Raw genomic sequence first — 27,678 nt, 5'->3', positions numbered from 1 at the left:
GGCCCACAAACCTGGGCATGTGCCCTGACCAGGAATCAAAACAGCGACCTCTTGCTGCATGGGTCGACGTTCAACCACTGAGCCTCACCAGCCGGGCTATTCCCAGTTTATTGATGAAGAAACTGAGCCTCAGACGGGCCTTACTAGATAAGTGTGTAGAATCTGGAGCCAAACTGCCTAGGATCATACTCCAGCTCTGACTCACAAGCTAGGTGACCCTGGAAAAGATGAGGAACCCCTCTGTGCCTTGGGATCTGGAAAGTGGGGAGCACCATGATAACAGAACATACTTCATAGGGTTAGTGTGAGGACTAAACGAGTTAATACTGTCTGTTGGACTCAACATGCACTTCTGTGACATCAACTGGCTTCTATCTGACTGGCGTTCTATACAACTGCTAAATTCAGGAATGACAGCAGTACAATGTGTCCATTGTTCTGGGCCATAGGTGATTTTTCCCAGGCATGGCTTCTGGAAAAGCATGCTAGACGGATAACCTTCAGCAAGAAAGGAAAAGCCCTTAGCTCAGCTGATGCACCCACAGGAAGCCCGTCAGCTCCGTTTTAGTCATTTAAAGCGAGCCCCTGCGCACGGCTGCCTCCCCAGACGCACAGGCAGCTCTGTCTAACGCGCAGCTCTGGGCAGGTTGACTTGCTCTTGGCCACCCTTCGGGCAGCCCCACTGCTCAGGGCTCCCGTTTGTTTGGTCAGCAGGGTCTCTGTCCACAGCCAGCACTTCTGCTTCCCACCAGGAGCCTCCAGCCACGCTGTGTGATCTCTCAAGGCTCCAATGACTGTTTTGATTACAAAGTTAACACAACATTTTTTTTTTATCCTTACCCGAGGATATCTTTATATTTATCTTCCAACAGAGTGGGAGGGAGAGAGAGAAACATCAATGTGAGAGCGACACATCGATTGGTTGCTACCTGCATGACCCCAACCAGGGCTGGGGGCAAACTGCAACCAAGGTACATGCCCTTGGCTGGAATTGAACCTGGGAGTCTCTGGTCCACAGGCCAATGCTCTAACTGCTGAGCCAAACTGGCCAGGGCCAACATTTTATTATTATTATTTTTTTATCCTCACCCGCGGACATTTTTTGTTCAGATAGAGTGGGAGGGATAGAGAGGAGGAGAGAGAGAGAGAGAAACATCGACGTGAAAGGGACACATTGAGTGGCTGCCACCAGCACAACCCAACCAGGGCCGGGGACAAACTACAACCAAGGTACGTGCCTTTAGCGGGAACCGAACCCGGGTTTCTCTGGACCTCAGGCCGACGCTCTAACCGCTGAGCCAAAGCGGTCAGGGCCAGGGCCAACATTTTAAAAAAACTGTGGCAAAAGTACACATCTAAAATTTACCATTTTAAAACCCCCCCTTTTAAAAAATATTGGTTTTTATTGATTTTTTAGAGAGAGAGAAAGGGAGAGATAGAAACATCAATGTCAGAGAGAATCATCGATCAGCTGCCTCCTGCACGCCCCCGACTGGGGATTGAGCCTGCAACCCGGGCATGTGCCCTGACCAGGAATCACACTGGGACCTCTCAGTCCATGCGACGACACTCAACCACTGAGCCACACTGGCCGGGCCCATCTCAACCCTTTTTCAGTGCACAGTTAGGTGGCATTAAGCGCCTATACATCGTTATGCAACCATCACCACCATCCATCCACATACGTCATCTTGCAAAACTGAAACTCTGCAGCTATTACACAGTAACTTCTGCCAGCTCCTCCTCCAGCCCCTGGAAAGCACCTCTTCCTGTTCTGTCTCTACGCATCTGCCTGCTCGTGGAAGTGGAATCGTGCCGTGTCTGTCCTTGTGTGACTGCCTCCTCTCACTTTGCGTAACGCCCTGGGACGAAGTTGCACAACTTCTGAATGGTCTGCTCTAGACTATTTTTCCCATGTGTCTTGTTATTTTTAGTAATTTTTTTGTTCTGCAATTTTACAGAATGCACGTGGTTTGGGGAGCACATGTGCCGTGTTACAGCGGAAGTGCCTGTATGTGTCCATCACTTAGGATGGCATCCGGCGCTTCGCAAGTATCGATTAATGTCAGCCACTGGAGTCACTGCTCAGTCTCCCAAGAGTGGGCCTGGGCTTGTCCAGTTCCAAACTCTGTCCTCTGTTCCCCTGAAAAAGGGCAAAAGCAAGACGGAGGGAGGTGAGAGAGGCACTAAAAAGGGCCTCCAAACGGTAAAATCAGTCTGTAACATCAGCTGCATCTATAACCTGTTGGTAAATGGCTGTGGTGTCCTCAGTGAGAGGGGCAGCCATGGAGATGTCACAGACACTGAATTTGCAGACGAGCTCAAATGACTTTCCTGCGGTCACACTGTTAACTAGTGACTATGCAGGTCTAAGACCCAGGTGTACTCAAGTGTCCGGTTTTAAAGGGCAGCTCAGCTGCTGGGGAACAAGGGCGTCAGGGGACGCAGCTCCCATAGGCAAGGGCTGGACAACTGGCTCTCGGTGGGGGTTGGTCTGTGTTTCCACCACGACCCACTGCAGGCTTCCACAGAGCGGGGAGGAGCTGCTCCGGCAAATCGCCCGCCCGCAGCCAGACAGCTGGAGGCCCTGTGCTGGACTGAGGAGACCCAGTCTTTCTCTGCAATGGGGACAACAATCTCCACCTCCCGCTTTGGTGTGGCTGCTCTGTGCCTCTCGGGACAGCTTGCTCAACAAACCCGAGTTTCTTTGCTTCCTGGCTTCGTTCTGCTCTCTCTTCCTGGCAGGAGCCCCTCGGGCAGGCAACCTCTGGGGCTTCCCCTTCCATTTCTAGGGCTGCAACACTTGGAGTGTTTAGGTGAGTTGGCTAAATAGGGCTCAACCTTTAGAGCCACCTGTCTTCATGATCTGCTGGCAAAGACCCCTGGGAGACTGGCCAAGTTTACAAAATGTCACTGCTTATACAATTAGCAAGGGCTTCATAAACTGCAGGCCACTGGAACTCTCTGATCAGGGCACAGGTATTAGGAGGAGATAAGTCTCTATGTAGTTAACACAAGCCTGTTCCTTTGGGCACAGCAGGTGTTCTGTGCAGGTAAATTCTCACAATGCTGGGATAGGGTTTGTGCTGAATACCAGGATTTTCACATTTCAATCTCTATGCCTTTATAGAACACCTAACTTAAACATGTGTGCTAGGTCTGTCTCCATGGAGATGGCTGTTTTAACCAATTAGGACATTCCACTTGTGACTCAAATCCTTTGGGGCATACCGATGAGCTCTATTTTCCATACCCGCAGCCAAAGAGTACTGCAGGTCACCAACCAGCCCGCTCAGGTAGGCTGCAAAGTGGGAGAGAAGAGAAAGATGCTATCACGCTTTATCTCAGCTAGAATATCTAAAGGGGATGGGGTTCATTCCCAAAGATCTGTTGGTGTGGAAGGTCCTAGAAAGAAACGGGAGGGTCCTCAGTCCCCCAGAGGAGCGGCAGAAGGATTCGCAGCCCTGAATTCAGATGCTGGGCCAGCCTAGAACCACACTGTGAAGGCTGTAGTGCCTTCCTTTGAGTCACCAGGAGGAAGGGAAGAAAACCAATTTCCAGATACCAGAGAACAAGATATTCTCTGTCCAAGGGTGGAATGAATCAAACTATTTCGTGCTGCAGACAGGGCTGGGATCACCAGTAACAAAGGAATAATACTAATGATGATTAAGAAAATATATTTGAATTGCACACATCGGTTTACAAAGTGGAATCTCCTCCTTTGCTTCATTGCATCCTCTCGCAATCCTGTGGGCAGCCAGGCAGAGGATCTTAACCAGGAGACAGGCTTCAGGGGTCCGGTACGACTTTAAAGGTTAGACACAATTATGTTATATGTACATATGCCCATTACTTCCGAGAGACACTCCACGGTTTTCAACCTGTTCTCAAAGACTCTGCGACTTAAAGTGGTGAGGGCAGGGCTGCCCTGGCACACGGCGGGTGTGAATAAGTGAGCAAAGCCCCATTTCACAAGAAAAGGAAACCAGGCTTCCCAGAAGGGGCTGTGTGATTTGCTCAAGGCCACATAGCTCGAGGTGGGGCTGGGCCAGAGCTGTGTTCTGACTCCCAGCCCAGGGCTCACACCGCTCCTGCTGCTGCCTGAGCCCAAGCCACCCCCCCCCCCCTGCAAGCTATGCAGCCGAAAGTCCTGTCTTGCTTGGAAGAACAGAACAAAAGCAATGGTGATCGGATGCCTGGGGGCAGAACTTGATAGCCAGGCTGGGGCGGATGTGCCAAGGGTTACTGTGGCCTTCGCTGCCACTCCTGGGGTAGTCGGTTGGCACGGCCACTGTGGGGGCTGAGGGACTGCTGGGCCCCTCTCAAGCTGAGAAGTGGGCGGCCGGGGCAAACCAAATTATGCTGCACAAACGCATCTCCCTCGACTGGGCCTCAGAGCAAAACACAGGACCAGATGGTGCCCGACACAGGCTGCTGACCTTCCTGACAACCCACCCAGCACCCCTCATGCTGATGCCAGCTTCTCCAGGGACCTAGAGGGCAGCTGGCACCCAGAAGGAGGCCAGGCTTTGCTTGGGCTGCACCTCCACCTGGGACACCCAGTCTGGCTGCCTACTGCTCACCCACCGGCCAGACCCCTCCCCAGGGTCGCCCCACCCCTGCCTAGTGCCCTGCTTCTTATGAACACAGCAGCGAGTCTGGGGCTGTTCCTTGTTGGTGGCCCCATATACACCTGCCAAAGGGAGGAGAAAAAAACAGGGACCTCAGTGTTCTTCCAGAAAGGTGAGCAAATGGGCCAGACTAAGGCAGAGGCAGGGCGCGGTGGTCAGAGGGTAGAGAAGGGAGGAGGCGTGTTAGGGCATCCCAGCACACGTGGCCCACACATGCTCCCAGGGAGAGCAGGCCCGGCCAAGCATTCCTCGGCGAGGGCAGGGAACAGGAAGACTGGCTGAGGCCCCTCTGCTGGTTTCTCTGTGACCCCGGGAGGCCAGAGATAAGGCTGGACACCAACACCTGGGGAACTGGAAAGAAGGAACTTGGCAGGCAAACTCGTGACCTGCAAGTCCCAAGCAGTCACCAGGGGGCAGCCTTTCACTACGTGTGAGCTACGGAGGGGATGTTTGCTTCTGATGGGTTACACTCAGGACAGAGCCTCACCGTTCTGACCCCAACCCAGTTCCACCTCCAGGAAGTTGCCAGGGTCATGGTCAGAAGCAGAACTTCAGTGAGCTAAGCTGGAGTCCAGTGCCCAGCTTTCCCGCCACTTAGGAGCCTCATGGCCTTGGACACGCCCCCTAACCTCCTGGCTTAGAAAAAGAAGAAGTGATGCCCGGCCGGTGCAGCTCAGTGGTTGAGCGTCGACCCATGCACCAAGAGGTTGCCGGTTCGTTTCCCGATCAGGGCTCATGCCCAGGTTATGGGCACTATCTCCAGTGGGAGCATGCAGGAGGCAGCCAATCGATGTTCTCTCTCATGGATGTTTCTATGTCTTGCCCTCTCCCTTCCTCTCTCTAGAATCAAGAGAAAAAAAAGGGAAGAAGTGATGACAGAACCCAGGCCTCACATTTACTGTTTGCTGTGTCCCAGGGTGGATGAGCTTGGGGCCCAAGAGACTGGAAATGCCCAGTCGATGTCAGTTAGTATCATGACCAGCCTCCCCAGGCAAATGCTGTTACAGAAAAGCCACCTAGCAAAGGCAAGAGACTAGCTTTGGAGTCCCTAGCTGTGTGGCCTTCAGCAGGTAACGCCACCTCTCTGAGCCTCAGTTTTTCCCTCTGTGAACTGGGTATAACAACCAACCCTGCTTCACAGGGTTGTTCCGAGGATCCGATGAAGGGGGTGTGAAACCCAGCCCAGCGCCCTAGGTCTCGAAGCCCTGTGGCTGCCCCAGCTGGAGCCCGTTACCTGGAGTTCGGCTACTGTCACTTTGTGGTAGATGAACTCCTCGTCCCGGCGCTTCTCCTGGGGCACAGTGATGTTGGCCAGCATTGTCTCAAAGTCCAGGATCTGCTGCATCTGAGGCCGAACGGTGTCCTCGTCCCCTCCGCCCAGCAGCTTCCCCAGCTGGACCATGTAGTTCAGGTATCCCGTCAGCACCTGTGGGACCCAGCACCCCCAATCTGTCAGTGGCTGCCACCCACTGCTCACCGGACAAGGGCGGCAGGGCAGGCAGGCCCGCTGTGGCCCCGAGCAGAGAGCGAGGGGCTGGGTGCTTCACTGCTTCCCATGGCCCTCAGGACAAAGGCCACAGGTCCCCAAGAGGGTAGGTTCCTGCTGTCCTCGTCCACAGTCCCCCCTGCGTCTCATCCCACGAGCGCCACCAGGGGGCCATCTTCCAGGTCCTGGAACTCCCTTTCTGTGCTGTCTCCTCTGTGCCCCAGATCTGAGCTAGGTCCCCAGGTGACCGTCCCAGCTTGCCCTTTACTTGTCACAATTTGTCATTATGTCTCTAATTGGTGCTGAGTTAGTTTCCTAGACCCTAAGCCCCACGGGGCGAGGACCAGGCTGCCTTGCTCACCCGTGTCTCCAGCACAGGCATAGCAGGTACCCGCCCAGGACAGGGGGTGGAATGATGAAGGGACAGATGAGGACCTCGGCCAAGGTCCCCATGGGACACCAGGGGATGCAGTCGGGGGCAGAAAGTTGTGGGGTTTAGAGTTAGCAGATCTGCAGTGAATCTCCGCCTTGTTACTTTCCGGCTAAGTGACCTTGAGCAGGTCACTCACTGTCTCTGAGCCATCCCCTCCTCTGAAAGAGGCAAGGTAAAAATAATACCCAAGGTAAAATAACACCCATGCGACAGAGGCCGCCGATGACGTTCCGAGGAGACGGTCAGTATCTGCAGGGTAACTAGGGGGCCACAGGTGCGTGTATAAAAGTCCCAGCACTCACAAATGGCAGTGGCCGCGTCGCTCTACAGTGGGGACAAATGACGCCTGTTCCCTGCCTATTGTGCCCGTGACACCTGAATGTGAAACAGCCTCACTCTAGAATGGGGACATGACACCCCTCCCCTGCCAGGGACTGCATGTCACCTATCAGGTAAATGATACTTCTGAGTTCCTCTAGCTTCAAAGACCCACGCAGGTGTGAACACGCAGTGGACACAGGGTGAAGAGCTGGGGGCGGGAGCCACTCTCCTTGAAGAGGCCCACTCACCTTCTCGTTTTCAGTTTTGTTCAGGTAATAGTCCCTCGAGGGTAAACCCAGGCCAGACTGGTCCACCTAGAGAGAAGGCAGAAGTGAGGGGCTCTCCCGATGCACCCGCATCCCACATGGCCTCCTCCTGCCCTGGGCACGGCTGCCACAAGGCAGCAGAGGACCAGCTCAGGTCCCCGCAGGAGCACCAGTTGGCAGCCGAGGCCGCCCCTGGGGTGAGCTCACCCAGGGAGGGAGCAGGGCCATGTGGGCTACATTCCTGCCCATATGCGTGGTCAACCAGAGATTCTGGGCCCTTCCGAAGGGTCAGAGACACCCTTTTTGTAAAAAAAACATAGTTTACTGATTTTTCAAAGAGAAAGGAAGGGAAAGGGTGAGAGAGAGAGAGAAACAGCGATGTGAGAGCATAACATCGACTGGCTGCCTCCTGCACGCCCCCTACTGGGGATCAAGCCGAACACCTGGGCATGTGCCCTGACCAGGAATCCAACTGGCAACCGCTTGGTGCACAGGACAACGCCCAACCCACTGAGCCACACCGGCCAGGGCAAACCACCCTCTTCTTCTATGCCCAGCAGAGCAGGTTTATTTCATAAAACACTTCTTAGGATGGTGCAGTGGTTCAGAGCCACCCACAAGCCGTGTAACCTTGGTCAAGTTACGGAACCTGTCTGATCCCCAGGCTCTTCATTTGCAAAATAGGGGGAAATATCTAACTCTCCTCGGAGCTGGAAAGGGGATTCGAGGACAGAGAGCCAGGCAGGTGAGGAGGGTCGATTCCTGAGAGTTACTATCAGAGCCTTCGAGCCACCTGGTCAGACCTAGAGTAGTTGTTATTATAGTTCATTTGATTAGTAAGGAAACTGCAGTTCAGAGAGGTTAAGGCACTTGCCCAAGGTCACACAGTGAGTGGCAGAGATGGGTGGAAACTCAGCCTTCATGGCAAAGATGGACTCAAAGCCATTCCAAGCAGAGCTACAAAGGCTGGAGGCTGAGGTGGGGGACCAAGATGTGGCTCCGGCTGTGCCTAGGGGTTGACATCACTCCTGGAGCCCACAGTGACCAATCAGAACCCCACAGACTCATTGGTGTTGCGTGACCCCACCCAGCCTGCCCTTTCAGAGCGTCTTGCCTGTAAAGATCTCCCCCATGGGAGCCGCCAGCAATAGCTCAGGTCAGAAACCAGAAGCCTGCCTGTCTGCCAGGGCAAGTCCCCTCCCCACCTGCCCCAGGGCAGCATCCGCTGAGCTCCAAACAGTCCGCGAGGTCCTGCCCCTTCCTCCTGGGACTCCAGCTCAGTACCTGGATCACGTTGCTGTTGGAGCTCTTGGAATCGGCGCTGACGTAGACAGAGAAGAAGGGCGAGGTGCGGTAGTGGGAGGTGACCACCTGCAGGATCTCCTGGAAGTTGTCCTTGTTCCAGGGCCCTGTGATGTTCCAGCCCCCGAGCTGTGGGGAGGGAAGGAAACAGGGAGGTGATGAGTTGGTGGGGAGCCCTGGGTGTGAACTCTGCTTCTGCAGCTGACATGACCTCTCTGAGCCCCAAGAGCAAATGAAAGGGCTGGTCTTCATTCGGAGTTTCTGACCAGGGAGCCAGAGATCCCGGATGGAGCAAAGATGAACCCTAGACAAGTGAGCCATGAATCCATATGATGACTCTCCCTGGTGGCTGGGGATGGGGGATGGGAAGACTTTTCTGGTACACTGTTTTTTGAATACTACATCACACAAATGTCATTCCTCTTGGGGCATAAATTCAATTGTGCTTAAAGCTCCAGATTTTATTTATTTTTAAATTGTACTTACTTATTTACTTTTCAATTACAGTTAACATTCAATATTATTCTGTATTAGTCTCAGCTGTAAGGAAAGCTCCATATTCTTAAAAAGGCTGATAATCTATGGTCTACTTTAGTTTCTCTGAGTTGGGTTTTTAAAAATTCCCTTGGTTGGGCACATGCTGGCAGGTGGGGCCTGTCAGAGGGGAGGGAAGGTCCAGTCCCGGTGCCCACGGCTTCCCAACCTGCCACAGTGCCTCCCGGAGCCGAGCTGGGACCCGGGCCTGGAGGGAGCACTGGCGGCCGGACAACATCCACGGCCACCCTGTGCGTGCGCCAGGCAGCCCCTGGGGTCCATCTCAGGCTGCCCGAGTGCCCAGGAAGAAAGACTCTTTCTTCTGCTCAGGAGGCCAGGCAGCCCAGGGTCAGTGGGAGGGCTCTGGTCCAAGACTTTCTGTTGGTCCTTCTGGAACACACCCCTGGCTCACACACAAGCACACTCTCTGACAAGGAAGCAGTGACACAGAAACATTTTCTCTGTAAACAGTCCCTGTCCCACACACAGACGCAGAGACAGACATGTGTGTGACAGACATCCAGGACAGACGCTGACACACATCCCCACACGAATGCACACATGGTAAGTCCCACCCACAGAGAGGAGCATGTGTGAGCGCACTCACCCAGCCCTGACACACGCCAGCAGACGGGCTCCACCAGCCGGCTGGGCAGCAGGGCCGAAGGGTGGGGGGCCGGCCCCCGTGGGAGCTGAGCGCTGGGGCAGGAGCCAGAGGGGCAGGCAGGTGACACGGGCCGGAGGACACCTGGGAAAGTCTGCCAGAGGAACTCACCTTCTCAATCAGCTCCATCAGGGGCTTGGCCTTGAGCTCCTCGATCCTGCTTTCGTTCATGCAGGCACGGTAATACACCTGGGCCTTCTTTTCCGCCTCACTCACGCTGGCTGTGGAGTTTTCTGGAACAACAGGAGATAGCAGTTAGCGACATGCCCCATGCGCGCCCTGGGAGGTCCTGGGTGGTCCTTTTCAGGGCCCGGCTGTCAGGGCAGCATGAGGAAAACAGCAAGTATGTGACTGCCTCGGGCTCAGCCTGCAAACTGGCGGGGCCCCTGCTCTGAGCTGCTGGCAAACAGGAAGCCTGCACGCCGTGTTCCTCCCGCTCTGGTGGTCGTTTGCAGACGTGTCCCTGGGTTGGCAGCACGGGCCACCCAGCCGGAGGACGGTCTGCTTTCCCCGCCAGCCAACACAGGGCCAAGCACCCCGCCCGGTGCAGGGACAGAGGTCTGTCTTGGTTTCAGATCCCAGATGGCCTTTCTCGTGATAAAGACTAGATTTGGGGGGAAGCCTTCAAGGCCTCATTCATTATGGATTTACCTTCAGCTTCCTCCCAAGAGGCCGGGCATGTTCATCAGACTCACAGTTGATTCGGGCCACCTGCCGTGTCCCTTCCCGAAGCCGGCAAGCTGCATGTCAGTCCCTTACACTAGGAGACCCGGGAGACTGTCCCTTTCTCCCTGTCCTTAGGCCCTGGTCCAGATGCCACCTGCTGAGGGCCATGCTCATGTATGTGCGAAAGCACAGGGCAGGGTCCCATCTGCACCCAGTGAAGGCGACCACTTCCTGCTCCTGTGCCTGAGCGTTCGTCTCCGAGCCCCGCTCCAGACCCCCCAGGGTCCCTGACGCCCTCAGTTTCTCTGTCCAGCTTACACCCTCCCTGGGGACTCCTCAGTGCTCTGGCCATTTTGCCTTGCTTCATATTTGTCTTCCCCAGACCATGAGACTCCTTCCTTTGCTTCCTTCAAAGAGCCCCCCGAAACCCCACGTCCTCCATGAAGACTTCTCTGGCGGAAAGTTACCCATTCATCCACTAAACAGATACTAGATGCTTACTCCGTTCTAGGCTCTGTGAATGCTTTGGGGGTGCAAAGACAACCCCCTGTCCTCACGGGGTTTCCTTTCCAGCACGAGGGCATAGTAAACACATTAAAAAGCCCACGCCGGCCCTTCTGCATGGACAGTCTCCTCGGCCTTCGAGGCCTCTCTCAGGGTTCCCAAGAGGTTCATTCACGGAGGCTCAACACTGAGCACCTACCCGAATAAGACCCGCTCCTTACCCCCAAGACACTCAGGTCTAAAGGTGAACATACAAAGAAATGACCATAGACACCACAGTGCTTTGGTTAATGCAAATGATTCAGGAATCCAGAAGTCACGTCACACCCTTGGGAGGGGTGGGGCCGGGGGTCTCCAGAGGACATCCTAAGAAGTGATCCACCGGGTGGAAATGAGGGGGAAGGGACTGGGTTTGGGGGCAGCTGGAGAATGTGAGGAATTGCATAAAAGGCCCTGCAGTTTGGAGAAAAGGAATCCATTTGGCATAGCCAGTTGGTGCAAAGGGCACGGGTCGCTTCCTGACTCGTCTGAACAGTTTTCCTGGCCTCCTGAGCGCTCCTCTGTCCCCCAGTCCTCACCCTAAACAGCATCATGGTTTTCCCTGATTAGAGAGCGTCGGCCCTGCCTCATCTGGGTGGCGGCCCTGAGAGGGGATGGGGCAGTCTGAAGGGCGACCAGGTGACAGGTCCAGGGAACGCAGTTCTGAGGAGCCATGGAGGGCGCAGAGCCCTGGAGAGCACAGACTGCCACTGCTGAGCCCTGGCAACACCTGCCCGTGCCCGGGCCCCACTGGAGCCTGGGGAGAGCCCCTGGACGGAGGGCAGGGACTCCTGCTCCCCAGACTCAGAAAGCAGCAGAGCAGGAAAAGCAAAGGTGTTCCCAGCCCCTCCCGGGGCTGCGTTTCCATGACAACACCTCCTGTCTATGAGGCTCCTGGAAGGGAAGGCTGGAATCCTCACTGCCTGTCAGACCAGGAAGCAGCAGCTGTCTGGCCACATCTGGCTCTGGCCATGACCCAGAAATGCCAGGGCCAGCGTCAGGGGAGGCACACTCTGTGCGCTCTGGCCCACAAGAGGGCCTGGCACCTCCCTCCCCCAGCGCCCCAAGGCCACCGAGATAAGAGGCCCAAAGAACTGCTCCAGGGACAGGCTGGCTGTGCTCATTATAGCGACTTCCAGGTGGCCCCCCTCCCCCACACCTGCCTTGGGAGGGGGCGGGGGAGCATCCAGCCTCCTTCCTGAGAGGCTGCCCCTGAGAGTCCAAACTCCCTTCCTCCTAGCTCCTCACCCTGGGTACCACGGCCACGCATTTCTCCACAAATGTCATTAAGTTCCTGTGGTTTGGTGGCTGCTGGGCTGACTATGGAGGTGCCATGGGCAACACAGACACGAGTCTGCCCACAGAAGGGTGAGACAGACAGAGGGCCGTAGGATAGTCACAGAGGCCTCTGGTTACACAGTGGGGCGGCCAGGAGGCCAGGTCCCTGCCTGAGCTCTCCGGATGAACAGCTCAACGTGGAGTGGACGTGGCCTGTGTTTGGGCGCCTCGCCTGCCAGTCCGGTGCTGGCCGCCCCTGTTCCCCAGCAGCGGGTGGACACACAGCAGCTCTTGGCGAAGTTTCTGAAAGCCAGAGCACAGGGTCTGCTTCTGAGGAGGAAAGACTGTATCTGGGCCGAGGGGTGAGGCCAGCACGAGCTGCACATGTGCACGAGGGTCCCCCCAGAAGTCAGCATCCATACCCCTGTACTCCAGGGCTGACGCTGCTGCAGCAGGAGCCCAAAAGGGGCGGCCTCCCCCACTCCATTCGCCTCCCTCTGGCTCACGGAGCCCATGGGACAAATGCAGCCCCTTCTCCCACCTCTGCACAGGGCACCTACCACCTGGCAGGCACCAGGGGGACAAGAGCTAAGGGAGATGGCCAGGTGGGAGGCCGCTATCACAGACCGCGTGAGCAGCGAGGGCCTGGGCCAGGCAGCAACAGGAAAGGCGAGAAGCAGCAGGAGCAGGAGACAAAGGAGCCAAGCGTGCTGCCCCGTCCCTGGCCTGTGCACTGCGTTGCTGGGAGGTGCAGAGGGCTGGGGTGGGGCAGGGCTGGGAGTGGAGGGCGGCTTCCCCGCGATACAGTGAAGCCTCGAAGTGGGGAGGGACGACGGTATAGAGAATCCTACTTCGTGGAAATTCATCTATCGTGATAGAGTCTGGAACTGATTAACCGCGATAAATGAGGGCCGACTGTAAGCAGTTCAGGTGTAGATTTTTTTTTTATCCTCACCTGAGGACATTTTTCAATATTTTGTTCGGCTAGAGTAGGGGGGGGGGGGGGAGAGAGAGAGAGAGAGAGAGAGAGAGAGAAACATCGACGTGAAAGGGACACATCGAGTGGTCATAACCCTCATGACCCAGCCAGGGCTGGGGACAAACTGTAACCGAGGTACATGCCCTTAGCGGGAACCGAACCCGGGTCTCTTGGGACCACAGGCTGACGCTCTAACCGCTGAGCCAAACCGACCAGGGCAGGTGTAGACGTTTTAATTGGAGATGTCTGTTAGGCATCCAAGGGGAACTCTGGGTGGTAGTCTACAGAACCATGTCTTGAGCTATTTGGAGACCAAGTAAACACTGGAGCAGACAAATTCCTTAAAACTGGCCATGAAGCCCCAGGCCCCTCATACTCAACAAGGGCAATACTGCCCCCGAGGGGGGAGGATTAGTTCTTAGGGGGCAGAAACAACTTACTCTTTCTTTTAAATATGTTTTTGTTTTGTTTTTTGATATTTTAGAGAGAAAGGGAGAGAGAGAAACAGAGAAACATCAATGGGCTGCCTCCTGCACACCCCCTACTGGGTATTGAGCCTGCAACCCAGGCATGTGCCCTGACCAGGAATCGAACCAGGACCTCTCAGACCATGGGACGATGCTCAATCCATTGAGCCACACCTGCTTGGCTTTTTTTTTTTTTTTATCCTCACCCGAGGACCTTTTTCCATTTTTTGCACAGATAGAGTGGGAGGGAGAGAGGAAGAGAGAAACATCGATGTGAAAGAGACACATCGAGTGGCTGCCACCCGCACGACCAACCAGGGCCGAGGACAAACTGCAACCGAGGTACATGCCCTTAGCGGGAACCGAACCCGGGTCTCTCCGGACTGCAGGCCGATGCTCTAACCACTGAGCCAAACCGGCCAGGGCCCTGCTTGGATTTTTTAAAAAATATTTTTTATTTTATTTTTTTAGATAGAGAGGAAAGGAGAGGGGGAGAGAGAGAGAAACATCAATGAGAGAGAAACATCTATTGGCTGCTTCCTACATGCCCCCTAGTGGGGATCGGGTTGGCAACCTGGGCATGAGCCCTGACTGCGAATTGAACTGGTGACCTCTTGGTGCATGGGATGACACTCAATCCACTGAGCCACACTGGCTGGGCACAACTTACTCTTTTTATGTGTACCTACAGTACATAACAGATATACAGTATATTTGTGGTATTAAAATTTTAGGAGGGGCAATAATTAAAAAGGTTGAGAAACACTGCCCTGGCTGATCTGGGCCCTGCCACCTACCAGCTACCAGCTGCCACCTGCTACCTGCTGCCTGTCCCCTCCTCCTCCATTCCCTCTCGCTCCCACGCTCCTGCCCCAGGGCCACTGTGCTTACTGTTCCTCCTGCCTGCCACACTCTTCCCCTCACATCTATGTGGTCTGTTCTCTCACTCAATTCAAGCTTCTGTTCAAATGTCCCCTCCTCAGAAGGCCCATCCCTTCTTGGCTTCCTCCTCCCTCTCAGGCCCCGCTTTCTACTTGATTTTTTTCAAAGCCCGAACTCTTCACAACCATGTTATTTATTTGTTTATTGTTTGTCTTTCCTGCTGGAATGTAATTCCACAGGAAATGGTCATTTCTTACGCAGTGCCCCACACCTAGCAATGTCTGGTACACAGTTAGGGTACAGTATATATGACTGACGACTGACTGACCGACCGACCGACCGACCGACCGACTGACCGACCGACCGACCGACTGAATGAATGATGAATGAATGAATGAATGCATGTTCTGGGAGCTCCACAAAGAAAGGTGTCAATCACTTGGCCTGAGGGAGGAGGCCTGGGTTCATAGTGAAGGCAGTCATAGACAGTTTTCTCCTTAGGAAAAGCTTGGTTTCCTATAAGACACCCCTGCCCGGGTTTACTTCCCAGAGGAAGGTGTCATGGGGTCAGCATGGCGGAATCAACAGGGCAGCTCCCAGGACTGAGACGGGGCTATGTTTGGAGACGGTGGCACTGCCAGGGCCCCAGTGGTATAGAAATAATTTGGCGGCCCAGGACCAGGCAACAGCGCTCCCAACTGCCTGGGTACTTCCTTCTCAGGATCCAGAGCTCCAGACACTTCCTCAGTCACTTCCGCAAAGTCCCAGAGAGGAAAGACAGCACACCATTTAATCGGCCTGCTCCTTCCTCTGGGAGTTTATACTGGAACAGCCTCTCCCACACCTCACTCCCCGGGAGGAAAGAAATGCCCAGGCCGCTGGGCGGCTGCAGAAATGGGGGTTACTGGGAATTCTGGCCGGGAGCATGGGGGGCCCCAAGGCCACAGCAGGGCAGGACCCGTGTTTGTCTTAGATAAAACCACAGACTCAGCTCAGACAATCCCAGCCCTCAGAAGCCCCATCCTGGGAGGGGATACGGAGCTGATAAAGGAGGTGCCTTTTTCTGCAGAAGAATCAAAATAATAATAATACCCTCACCATTTCCTGTGCCTACTCCAGGCCAGGCCCTGTGCTGAGATCTTTTCATCAGCACATGGACACCCCGAGGTGCATTTTATCACCTCATCTCAAGGAACTTGCTAGGGAAGCAGAGCTACCGTGTAGCAGGCTGGAATTTGAACCCGGGCATTGTTCAGCCTCCCAGAGAATGAGCTGCTTCCTGTGTGGGGCGTGGCTGCGTGAGTGCATCTTGTCATAACAATTTCCACCAGTGGGGGTTAATATCACACCCAATTTACAGGCAAGAGGTGGGGTAACTTGTCCAAGGTCACACAGTGAGTGGCTAAGGCTGCCAGGACGGGGCCCAAGCTCTCTGCTTTCGTCTCCTTGCCTGCGGACTGGCTTGGAAAACCAAAGGGAGACCTGAAGCAGTCCAGCTGCCGCTGAGAAGCCCTGGACACCCACTCCCACCCTCGGTCAGTTCGCCCATCAGTCCGTTTACCATTCCCCACGTGTGAGGGAAGGGGCCACTGCTGCGGACACGACGCTGGACAGAGAGCGTTTCCTAGAGGTTCCATATTGCACAGGAAGATAAAGCTACATTAGACAGAAAGTACTGAAAAAATAAACCAGAAGAAAAATACAGGAGCTAACTGCCCAGTCACTGACACGGACACATTTCATGCTACTGGAATGACTGTGTTTCTCAGGGAGACTGGTGTCAGGCAGGAGAAAGGCAGGCCGTGAACTTTTTCTTTATGGAATCTGTATTGTTACAAGAAACAGGCACTGATTTCCTTTTGCATGTATTAATTTTATAATATAAGATCTAGTAAACATGCCAGGCACACGAAATGTAACTGTAGCTCAGGCCCAGAGAGGCCCTCTGGGAGCTGTGCGAGGCCGGAGGGAGGCCACGCGGCTGAGAGTCTGCAGGGCTGAAAGGGGGTGGGGCCGAACTCGGGCCGCAGAACAGTCCGTGCTGAAACCACGAGCTGGAAAGTCTAGGGCAAAGCCCAGCCTGGGAGGGGATCCTTCCCGATAAAGGGAGGCCACGATCTCTCTTCTGAGGGCAGCCCAAGCTGGCAGCTGGGTGGGCGGCAGCGACTCCAGGATGAGGCATCTGCGTCTCCAGCAGCTGAGGTCATTGCCCGCCAGCCGGCAGGCTGGAAGGACATGCCACAGTGGCACCCAGCCTAGTTCAACCCACCTGCTACAGATCAGCCTGGATTTCCTCTGAGGGGGCTAGGGTCAGCTCACTGCTCAGAGACAGGAGAGGTCTGCCCAAGGTCACACGCAAGCTGATCATTACAGCTGTTCTTCATGGCCAGCTGACAGTCCCCACCAGCACTCTGAATGTCCCCTCTCCTCCTTCCACCTGGGCAAGCTCACCGCAGGCCAGCTGGGACAGCCTGGGCACCCCCACGCCTCTGCCAATGCTCATCAGCTTCAGCTCTCTCCTGAAGCCCTCTGGCTGACCCCTTGGTCTTGGGGAAGCTGAAACCTGCTTGGCCTTAAGCCCAAGAATGCACTGGCCCACGCTCCTGAATTTTTTGTCACCCACTCACCTGTCTCCTGTCTTTTCAGGAGTTTCCAGGTATCAAAGCCCACAGGGAAGAGGCCATTCATTGCCAGACTAGTTCCCAGGAATGGGCCTGGGGGGAAGGGACTCCAGGATGGACCTTCTGGGGAAGTTCCTGGTCAGTATGACACAGGGGTGGCCCCAGCTACTGTGCGTGTTCACCAGGCCTGCGCCAGGTCCTGCCCAGCCTGGAGAGCTCAAACAGCCACGGGGGACAGGTCGGTGAGGCGCCCGCAGCCTCCACGCGCGAATGTGACCTGGCGGGGCCAGTAGAGAAAGCAGGCAGGTGGAGGCCCCAGCCCGGGCGCTGACTCAGCCCCACTGTTTCCTGGGAAAGACGTTTCCTTTGTCTTTGTGAGTCTTATCTGTGAAAGGAGCACATACAGCCTGCACCATGGCTTTCATAAAATACAAGTAAACAGCCCCGCGCCCCCTTCCCTGGTAACTAGCGCACTTCAGTGTTTCCATAAAAAATAAAAGCAGTAATTACTCTTCAAGCCACCCAGTTGATCCTTAGGACATCCCTCCTAAAGCCCTGGGTTAGTTCCCACTTTACAGGTGGAGAGCTGGGGCCTGCGGGCTGGGCCTCCTGCCCGCACAGCCTGTTGGGAAGAAGTCCGGGCAGGGCCTCGCCCGCAGCACCCAGAGGCCAGCCCTGCTCGGCTGACAGCACGTCCCAGGCGCCAGGCTCGGTGCTAAGACTCTGGCCATCCCACACAAGCCAAAACTCACAGGAACTTCATGTGTTAGGTGGCATCGTCATCCCCATTTTACAGATAATGAAAACAAGCCGGAGAGAAGTTGGTTCATCTGTCCGAGGCCACGCAGGTGATAAGCCAGCATGCCAGGGCTGCCTGACTTCAAAACCTGCAGTGTGGCCTCCTGATACCACCAGACCCTGGCCTTGGGTCAGGGGCTTGAACACATACATGGTTCTGGCTGTTCCGAGCCCAGCTCAGTGCAGCTCCCCACCCACACCTTGGCCTTCAGGGACAGGGACAGGGTGGATGTAAGACCAGAGCCTAGGACGGACGGCCACTTCTCATGGGCCCTGCCACCTGGGGGCAGACTTAGTCTTGGCACCGACTTAAGGTCCTCCTGATAAGAACAGGTGCAGAGCCAGCAGGATCAGACCCCACAGGCACCATGCACAAGGGCCAGTTCTGGGACTTAACCGGAAAGTTGAAGGGCCTGCCCCGTCCGCCTTTCTTCCCCGTCCTCTCTCCGGGCTAACTGCTCCCCAGGGCTGGAACCCCTCTCCTTCCTGACTGGCATTGTATCCTTGGCAACTAACTTCTCTGAGCCTCAGTTTCCTCATCTACATAATGGGAGCCACAGTGCCTACATCCCAGGGTAGCTGTGAGGACAAAGGTGGGCATCAAGAGCCTGGCACGGTGCACAGCCCTAGCAGACCCTGAACAGATGGCAGTCTCTTTCCCTCTTTCCTCCACACCCTCAGTGCTCTGAGCTTCCCGCAGGCTTTCTCCACCAAGGTGGGGAGGGAGCCACATCCGTCCCTTGTACTTGAAGGAGGTAGTGTGGACAGGGGAAAGGACATGTGACCAGAAGTCAGGCAAGTCCCAGCTCTGCCACCTACTAACCTGTCTTGTTTCCTCATCTACCAAGTGCTTCCCAGCTTCTACCCTGCAGGATCAAATGGGGTGATATCTACCAAAAAAACCTGTGCAACGGTCAAGGGTGAATAACAGTAACACCAACAAAAACAGAGCCATCACAATATCCAGGCTGATTCAAACAAAGCATTTTCTATGTGTTTTCCCATTTAATTTTCATAACCTAAGGGAGGAGAGAAGCCCAGAGAGGTTATGTCATTGACTCAAGATCACACAGTAAGTGGAAGAGGCAGAATTTGAACCCAGAGGCACTAGCCCATCTTGTTATCTTACCCGGACTGATCCCCCTCTGGTTGATAGTGCTTGCCCAGCTCCTGGCGCTGTGTTTAGGTGCCAGGGAAGGGACAGCCCTGAGTTCCAGTCTGGCTACCAGATATACCTGCCTTTTAAGCTTCTAGTTCTGAAATGAAAGCCTATGTCCCCTTCCAGAGGCACCTGGGTAGCATAAAGCAGGCAGGGGCTTTGCTGTCCCTGACATAGAGTGGCAAACACCTCCATCCACTACCCTGTTCCGATTCGCAGGGAGACAAGCAGGAGGCTGTGCTACTAAGGGGACTGCCAAGGGACCCTGCCCAGGGGCTGCTGGGGGCCAAGAAGAAACAGTGGGTGGGTTTCACCCAGCAGCAGTGTCGTCTCCAGGGCTGGGAAAGGAAAGGTTTCTTTTCATTTAAAAGACACAGTTGCCGCCCTGGCCAGTTTGGCTCAGCGGTTAGAGCGTTGGCCTGCGGTCCGGAGAGACCCGGGTTCGGTTCCCGCTAAGGGCACGTACTTCGGTTGCAGTTTGTCCCCGGCCCGGGTGGGTCGTGCGGGTGGCAGCCACTCAATGTGTCCCTTCACGTCGATGTTTCTCTCTCTCTCTCTCCCTCCCACTCTATCTGTACAAAAAATGGAAAAATATCCTCAGGTGAGGATTAAATAAATAAATAAATAAAAAATAAAAGACACAGTTGCTGCCCAGGCTGGGTAGCTCAGGTGGTTAGAGCATTGTCCCGATATACGCAGGTTGCAGGTTCAATCCCTGGTCAGGGCACATAGAAGGATCAACAAGTGAATGCATAAATAAGTAGAACAACAAATCGATGTTTCTCTCTCTCAAAAATCAATTTGAAATTTAAAAAAATTTTTTAAAATGAAGTAAAATGAAAGACACAGTTGTTTGAAATTCATTAACTGTCAAATTAGAATCTTTTCTTATCATTTAGAAAACTTTCCTACAGGTAGGTTTCTGTCCCTTTGCGACGTGTCTCCATTTAGGCATCTTCTTCTATCTTACCTACTTTTTGAGTATCTTGAGGGTTTAAAAAAAAAACAACTGTAAGTAGTATTTGTTGAATCTAAGTTCTCTCATTGATGGGTTAATTGACTGGCTTTTCATTATCTAACCTCTCCCACCATTTAGGGTCCCAGGATGGGGTCAGCAGGAGAGAGGGACGGCAAAGATCTCAGCTGCTAAGGGGTTCAAGCCAGGACCTCTACATGTGACAGCATGGAGCGTCTGATTTCACGTGGAGGAGGACCCCGATGGGCAGATGTTAATTCAACAGACATTATCTGGGGATACAGCTGCAAACAAGACAGACGTGGAATTCCAATCTGAGCGCCTAGAGGTGCCGAAGTCCTGACAAGGGCAAGGGGAAGAACTTGGGTTAGCGGCTTATCGCAAGAGGCCAGGGAAGGCTGCTGCCTGCAGTGAGCGACTCAGATAAACCGCGGTCATAACTGTTATCTGCTCAAACCTTAAAATCTAATCTCATGTGCTCAGCCCTGATTCCTTTCGCTCACAACTTGCAAAATTCACAATACTAATCAACAACTAAGTTGCAGCTTGAAGTCATAAAGCAAGGACCATGCTGCCAGTTTCTGTGCACACACGCCGTGCTAACACTTTACACGTGTGCTCTCTAGTCCTCCAAGCTCTGCAGTTTGGGTATGATCAGTCCTGCTTTACAGAGGACGAAACTGAGGCTCGGCGATAAGTAACCTCGGATCACACAGGGATGGGCCAGGCATTCTAACCCACCTTCACCTACCCAAAGCCCATGGTCTCCCCTCTGCCAAGCTCCTCCTTGACTGGCCTGGCCAGGCAGGTCCTGCTAACAGCCGTCCTCTGCAGCCCATTCGCGGGCCCCCTGCCGGGTGCTTACCGAGGAGGCGCTTGATGATGGCTTGGTTGTGTTCCCAGAGGTTGCTGAATGTCCCCCAGCGCGAGTGGCCATCGGGCACGGGGTTGGCTTTCATCCAGCCGCCGCAGGCATAGGTGAAGAAGTCCTGGCAGGGGTCCACCGTGGGGTCCATGGAACTCAAGATGGAGCTGGTCACTGAGACACAGGCCTGGCTGAGGCACACCGAGGGGGTTCCTGGCAGGAGACAAGGACAAGAGGCCAGTGAAGGGTGGGCAGGGAGGAGGCTGCAGGAGTGCAGTACAGGTGGCCTGGGGTCCTGGGGTGCCGTGCCCCACTCTGGCCCTGACCTTGGAGCTGGAAGCCACTAGATCCCTCCAGAGAAATGATCTCAGTAGACTCCTATCTCCTGGCTTATAATATAAGAATTCTGTTTAGTTGCCTAAAATCCTTCCTATGGCTTAAAAGTACCCACAGCGTGGCCGGTGTGGCTCAGTGGCTGAGCATCAACCCATGTACCAAGAGGCTGCCAGTTCGATTCCCAGTCAGGGCACATTTCCAGATTGTGGGCCCGATCCCCAGTGGGGGGCGTGCAGGAGGCAGCCAATCAATGTTCTCTCTCATCAATGTTTTTATCTCTCTCTCCTTCTCCCTTCCTCTCTTTCTCTGAAATCAATAAATAAAAGAAAAAAAATTTTAATAAAAATAATAAAAGTACCCAGAAACAAGGTGTTTTTCTTAATTATTCCTTCCCTCTACAAGTACTGACTTTTTATGATTCCCTGGAGTTCAACAAATTCATTCATTCATTCATTCATTCATGCATTCGTTTGTTCAACAAGATAATTACTGAGTATCTTCCAGGTTCTTGCTGAGCGCAGAGTGTGTGTGTGTGTGTGTGTGTGTGGGGGGGGGTCAGGCATATAAAAGGTCAAGTCCTTTCCTTCAAGAGCTAATAATTTAGTTGGGGATACACACATTATAAAGGGGAAGTCACGCTGGCCAGTTTGGCTCAGCGGTTAGAGCGTCGGCCTGCGGTCCAGAGAGACCCGGGTTCGGTTCCCGCTAAGGGCATGTACCTCGGTTGCAGTTTGTCCCCGGCCCTGGTTGGTCGTGCGGGTGGCAGCCACTCGATGTGTCCCTTCACATCAATGTTTCTCTCTCTCTCTCTTCCTCTCTCTCCCTCCCACTCTATCTGAACAAAAATGGAGAAATGTCCTTGGGTGAGGATAAAAAACAAAACAAAACAAAAACTATAAATGGGAAGTCAAAAGACAACAGTAGGAGAAACACCTGTCACTCATTCTATGAAAACAAACCAAGTGCCAAATGGGTGATGCAGACATTAGGTGCCAGGGCTCAGGAAGAAGAAAGACTTTTAGGAAAGAACTATGAAAAATCATTCCCACTGAATACAAGGCAGGAGAGTAACCTCAATGAATGCTCCAAAAAACCATTCAGTAATACAATCCTAAGAGATCATTTTGCTTACGGCCATTTTTACATAGAGGAAGCTGAGGCACAGAGAAGCTAAGCACCCTGCTTAGTGGCCAATGGGATCTGAGCCCTGCCCTCTCAGCTATGTCTGCTTTGGGCCCAGCTGGAAGATCTCCTGGGGAGGAAGCCCCATGCTGCCAGGTGGCAGGGCAGCCCCACCTGTCAGGTGTGGCCTAAGGAGGGACAGTAGTTGGTGCAGGTGGCCAGGGGGCAGGGCTGCAAATCCCACAAGTAGCTTCAAAACACAATGAGCGCCCTGGCCGGTTTGGCTCAGCGGTTAGAGCGTCCGCCTGCGGTCCGGAGAGACCCGGGTTCGGTTCCCGCTAAGGGCATGTGCCTCGGTTGCAGTTTGTCCCCGGCCCTGGTTGGTCGTGCGGGTGGCAGCCACTCGATGTGTCCCTTTCACATCGATGTTTCCCTCTCTCTCTCTTCCTCTCTCTCCCTCCCACTCTGTCTGTACAAAAAATGGAAAAATGTCCTCGGATGAGGATTAAAAAAAACAACAACAAAAAAAAACAATGAGCAGAGAAATCAGAGCTGTCTGAAGGCCAGGGAAAGAGGAGGGGGCTGGATCCCAGCCCGAGGTTGATCAGTGGGCTCCTGCAAAGGAACCACACCATGGGCAGCCTCAGCCGTGGCCCAGGCCGAGGAGCAGGGTGAACCTGACTCTGAAGGATGGAGGCCGGAGATGCAGGCTGGTGACTAAGAGCAGGCCCAGGGGAATCGTGTTGACACAGCTGTGCGGAGACAGAGGGACTGTTTACCAAGCACAGCTCTGCACCAGGTACTTCACACACGTTCATGACCTCAGGTGGGCCTCAGTACAAGCCTCAGCTACAGGTGTCACACACGTTTAAAGATGAGGAAACTGAGGCACTGAGTGAGTGAGGGAACAAGGTCACGCAGCTGAGTGGCTTGAGCCGAGACCGAACCCAGCCCGGTCCTGCCGCAGCAGCTCAGGCGGGCGTTGGCTGTCCCGCACTGCCTCCGGGCACACCAGGGCTGCTGCCGCCTTCCTGGGAGCCCATCCCTCAGACCTGGGTTCAACTCCCAGCTCTCTGCCTCTGGCTGTGGGCCTCGCACGAGTGACCTCATCTCTCTGAGCCTCGGTTTCTCCATCTAGGAATGAAGATCAGCAAGACCAACTTCACAGGGATGACGAAACGACCTCATGGCTGGGCCCGGGGGCTCAGCTCGCTTGAGTCTTATGGTCCAAGGCTCCCAGGCCACTCTTTAGAGAGCAAAGAACGCACCCGCTGCCCGGGCAGTTCACCTCACAGACACAATCCAGCAGGGCTGGGGAGCCTGCAGGCCATTAACGCCCCATGACAAACATGAAGTCTGCAGGTGGAGCAAGGCTTGGAGGAGCCGCACAGCAGCCCAAAAACCAGGGGACTGGACTCAGAGGTGCTCACTAGCTCCGCGATGCCTTCGCAGCAATGAAAGGTCATTGAGGGAACACGCATCATTTTATGTGTCTCTCGATCAGAGCACCTCAAGCCAAGTTGCATGCCCCGCTCCCCACCAGGGAGGGCACTGCACAGGGTATTCCCAGGAGGTGGGGGTAGGGGAAGAGAATGTCTGTGTAGTTTGAAAAAGCCTATTCACTACTGTGATGTAACTTCATTATTTGGAAAAGGAAAAGAATACCTATTGTTTCTGTACAACAAACCACAGGAAGGAAAGCCCGACAATCAGGGCTGCTGGGAATACCCTAAAGACGGAGAGCGAGGGCGATCCTGGGAGAGCAAGATCCATCGGAACGTCTGCGGGGCGGGGGGGTTGATCTGTAGTTAGCAAAAGGGGACTTGGGCCCTGGCCGGTTAAAGCATCAGCCTTAGGTCTGGAGAGACCTGGGTTCGGTTCCCGCTAAGGGCATGTACCTCGGTTGCAGTGTCCCCGTCCCTGGTTGGTCGTGCAGGTGGCAGCCACTCGATGTGTCCCTTTCACGTTGATGTATCCCTCTCTCTCTTCCTCCCTCTCCCTCCCGCTCTATCTGAACAACAACATAAAAAGATTTCCTGGTTAAAAAAAAAACACTAAAAAAAAGTTATTTTAAAAAAAAAGGGGGGGGGTGGACTTGGGTTTAAAACAAAGAAACCAGTCCCCAGGAATTAGTCTGAGTTCTTCACTAAGCACTTATAAGCACCAACTCTGCTAGGCACAGGGCAAGGCCCCTAGGTGGTGCTTAGGCAACAAGCTTTAAGTATTTCACTATTTGATGGTTTGCAGGTCTGTTACCAAGCATTGCTGACCCAAAAGGTACTTAATGCATACTTGCCTATTGTCTCCAGGCCCCCCTCATCTGATGTCAAGGTAAATACTCAGGCTCCACCGCCTTGGGGAAGCCTCCTCAAATCCTCATCCCTCTCTGGGCCCGTTGGCTGCCTGGGTATTGAGATCCGAGCACAGACTAAGCCGTCTCCCTGGCTACCTTCCCAACCAGAATGTGCGCTTGAGGGTAAGGCCAGCATCTTACATGCTTTTATATTTCCTTTGCCCAGCATGGTACTTGGCACCTAGCTGCCGTCCAATACACGTGTTGCAGCAATGAATGAAATGAATGAAGGAAGGAGCTCTGTCCAGCACTTGGTTACCACCTGTGGAGGCTGAAAATACTTCTTTCCTTTAGGATATGCATGATCACTCAAGAAAGCAGGAACAGGTCCAGATCCAGGGCCCAGACACTGATCTGGATAGCACCTGGCCTCCACACTGAGTTTGCTTTGCTGCTGCTGTTTGTAAAGCACCCGCAAGCTTCTAGAAAGGAGGGTGCAGCAGGAAGGTGGATAAATATGTACTTAAGTGCCCAGACATAACTTACAGGTGGGTCGTTCAGAATTCACAGAGGGAATTTGCTTTGTCTGGCCTATGTTTGCTCAGATGTGGCCGGTGCCAGCACCTGCTGCTGGGTAATGAGGTCACTGTCAACACCCAGGGTGGCCACTGCTTGCCCAGCCCAGGGAGCTGGTGAAAACACATAGGCTGGCTCAGGGGTCACCTGATCCTGACCCAGCTCCACCCAGAGTTCCTTTCACCCAGGTCCAAGCTGGGAAAACCCTTCTACTTCCTTGAGAAGGCTGGGATGGAGGCAGAAGCAGGACTCCGTGCTGTGGGCCCCTCTGTGGCCTTATCACTAGGAGCCTCCCCTTGGGGGTCCCTTCTGGTTTCTGATGGGAAACATCTTGGGAACTCCTGGGGCAGTCTCAGGGCGACACTGGCTGCTGGAGTTTTGCATACTCCCCAGGCATAGGGCCAGGGGCTGGGCAGGGTCCACACTGTCCGGCAAGCGGGTTTAGGCAAGATCTTGCCTCACAAGCAAGATGGTGGCTACAGGACAAGAGTGATCAGTAGAGAAAGGCTGTTCATAGCTTTGTCCTCCTTCTTGCTCCTTTGTCCATTCAATCATTTATTTATTCAATTTGCAAACTATTTGCACACCTATGGTACGCAGGCATTATGCTAAGTACATAAGAGCATGGGAATCATTAATTAATCAATCAAATATGCATTAGCATCTGCTGAGCCAGGAATAGCTGGTAAACTGCCTGACATGGAGTAAGCACTCACTACATGTTTGTGGAATGAATGAATGAATGAATGAATGAGCAGGTGCTTGATACAGGAGGGATTAAGGATGACTCAGATGAAGTCCTGCCCTCCCTCCAGGCGCCCAAACTTTTTCCTCTTCCCAGTCCGGCAGGGCCATCCAGGTGGGCCAGCAAGTTCACAGTGGACAAGGCTCAGTGGAGCCTGGGGTGGATGTTCCCAGATCCTGTAAAGGTTCACAATCTCTCTGATGGGATGAGGGCCCAGGTGACCAAGTCTGTGGCGTTGGACCCTCAGTGGCTGTTCAACTGGGCGGACAATCTGCCGTCAGAAAGCTAGATGCGGGGCCACAGGGGAGCGAGGCCCTGGAATCAGCTGGACTCCCCACCCTCGTGTTCCACCTGGATCTGCCCTTCCCAGTTCCACAAACGCCTACTGAGCATCAAGTCTGTGTGAGGCACTCGGCCAGGCACAGAACCAGCCTCGTCCCCGGACAGCAGGTTGGGGGGGTCCCGATCACGTCACTACACAAGGCAGGACAGAATGTGATTACAGAGGGACACGGAAGTCAGCTGGATAACGAGAGGACAGCTTTCCTGGGGATCCTCACCACACTGGGGTGCACTCTAATCACAAAGGCAGGCGAGGCCTGGGCTCCGGGGCCCAAGGGCCTGTGATGAAATTCCGGCTCCCCGAACCCCTCGGGCAGGAACCTCAGGCACGTCGCTTAGCCTCACTGCCTCAGTTTCCTCCTGTACAAAATGGGGCCAAAAGTAACACGCCTCATGGGGCTGCTGTAAGGACAGCGCCTGGAAATGAGATTACATCTGTAAAGACGAGCTGCGGCGTTTGGTCCGTGGGAAGTATTAGGCGAACGGAAGCCATTACGGCTGTTTTACTGGCACTAAGGATGGTGGACAGTGCCAGCCTATGTGTCTCATCAGCTCGCACATCCTAACAGTAGTACCTACAGCGAAGGTCAAGGAAGTCCTGGTAGGTACCAGGTATCCGCCATACATATCTCTAACCCTCAGAGCCATCCCCACACTGGGCACCATTTTCCCCATTTCAAGTACCGAAGTCACAAGCTCTGGGAGATTAAGTGACTTGTCCAAGGTCATACAGACGGTAAGTTGCTGGGCCAGAACCTTCACACCACCCGTACCGCCCACCTGCCGGGTCTCGGGCGAGCTCAGCAACCCCAGTCCGCCAGACGTAGCTCTCCGGGGTCTTGGAGGCCAGTCGGGCTTGAGCAGGGCAGCCCCTTGCACGAGTGGACAGGCCCACGATGAAACACAGAGGCACCTACTTGTCCGGTACTGGATGCCCAGCACTGCCACACAGGCCACCAGTCCTGCTGCCAGAAGCACCACCAGCACCACCAGCCGCTTCTCCACCTGGGTCCGCTCGGCCCAGCATCGCTGGCCACTCCAGGGGCTGTGGAACTTCACCTGCAGGGGAGGACGCAGGAGGGGTGGGGAGGACATGAGCCCGGGGCCTCCCCTCCCCAGGAGGAAGGGGCTCTTCCGAGGCAGGCCCAGGCCCCGGGGAGACATCAGGGCGGCCCTCCTGCCTCGGGGGTGGTCTGCTTCCCACGGACTGGGTCCTAATCCAGGAAAGTAACCGCCACCCTGCTCGGCAGCTCAGATTTGCTCCTAAACTTCAGAGAGTCAAGTAGCTCAACCCAGCCGGGCTTGTGTTTTTTTGTGTCACCCGATATGGGCAGAAGGAAAAAAACAGCTTTTCCCTGTTTTTCCAGTAAGGAGTTCAAAAAAGAACAGG

The 27,678-nt window shown here is 54.3% G+C and overlaps 1 protein-coding gene across 3 annotated transcripts in view; it reads right to left on the bottom strand.

Annotated features, from left to right (window-relative positions):
- Nucleotides 1–27,678, bottom strand: part of ECE1 (endothelin converting enzyme 1) — a 100,947-nt gene that overhangs the window by 17,947 nt on the left and 55,322 nt on the right. For all 3 annotated transcript variants that reach the window (XM_036256202.1, XM_036256203.1, XM_036256201.1), the window contains exons 3-8: nt 27,206–27,347; nt 20,875–21,087; nt 9,752–9,873; nt 8,425–8,571; nt 7,123–7,188; nt 5,869–6,060 (exon numbers count right to left, since the gene is read on the bottom strand). In XM_036256202.1, the coding sequence (XP_036112095.1) occupies nt 5,869–6,060; nt 7,123–7,188; nt 8,425–8,571; nt 9,752–9,873; nt 20,875–21,087; nt 27,206–27,347 (882 nt within the window). The remainder of the gene's footprint in view (nt 1–5,868; nt 6,061–7,122; nt 7,189–8,424; nt 8,572–9,751; nt 9,874–20,874; nt 21,088–27,205; nt 27,348–27,678) is intronic.

Source organism: Molossus molossus, unplaced genomic scaffold, assembly GCF_014108415.1.
Source record: "Molossus molossus isolate mMolMol1 unplaced genomic scaffold, mMolMol1.p scaffold_m16_p_12, whole genome shotgun sequence".
Classification (NCBI taxonomy): Eukaryota; Metazoa; Chordata; class Mammalia; order Chiroptera; family Molossidae; genus Molossus; species Molossus molossus.
This window is presented reverse-complemented; position numbering and strand designations above follow the sequence as displayed.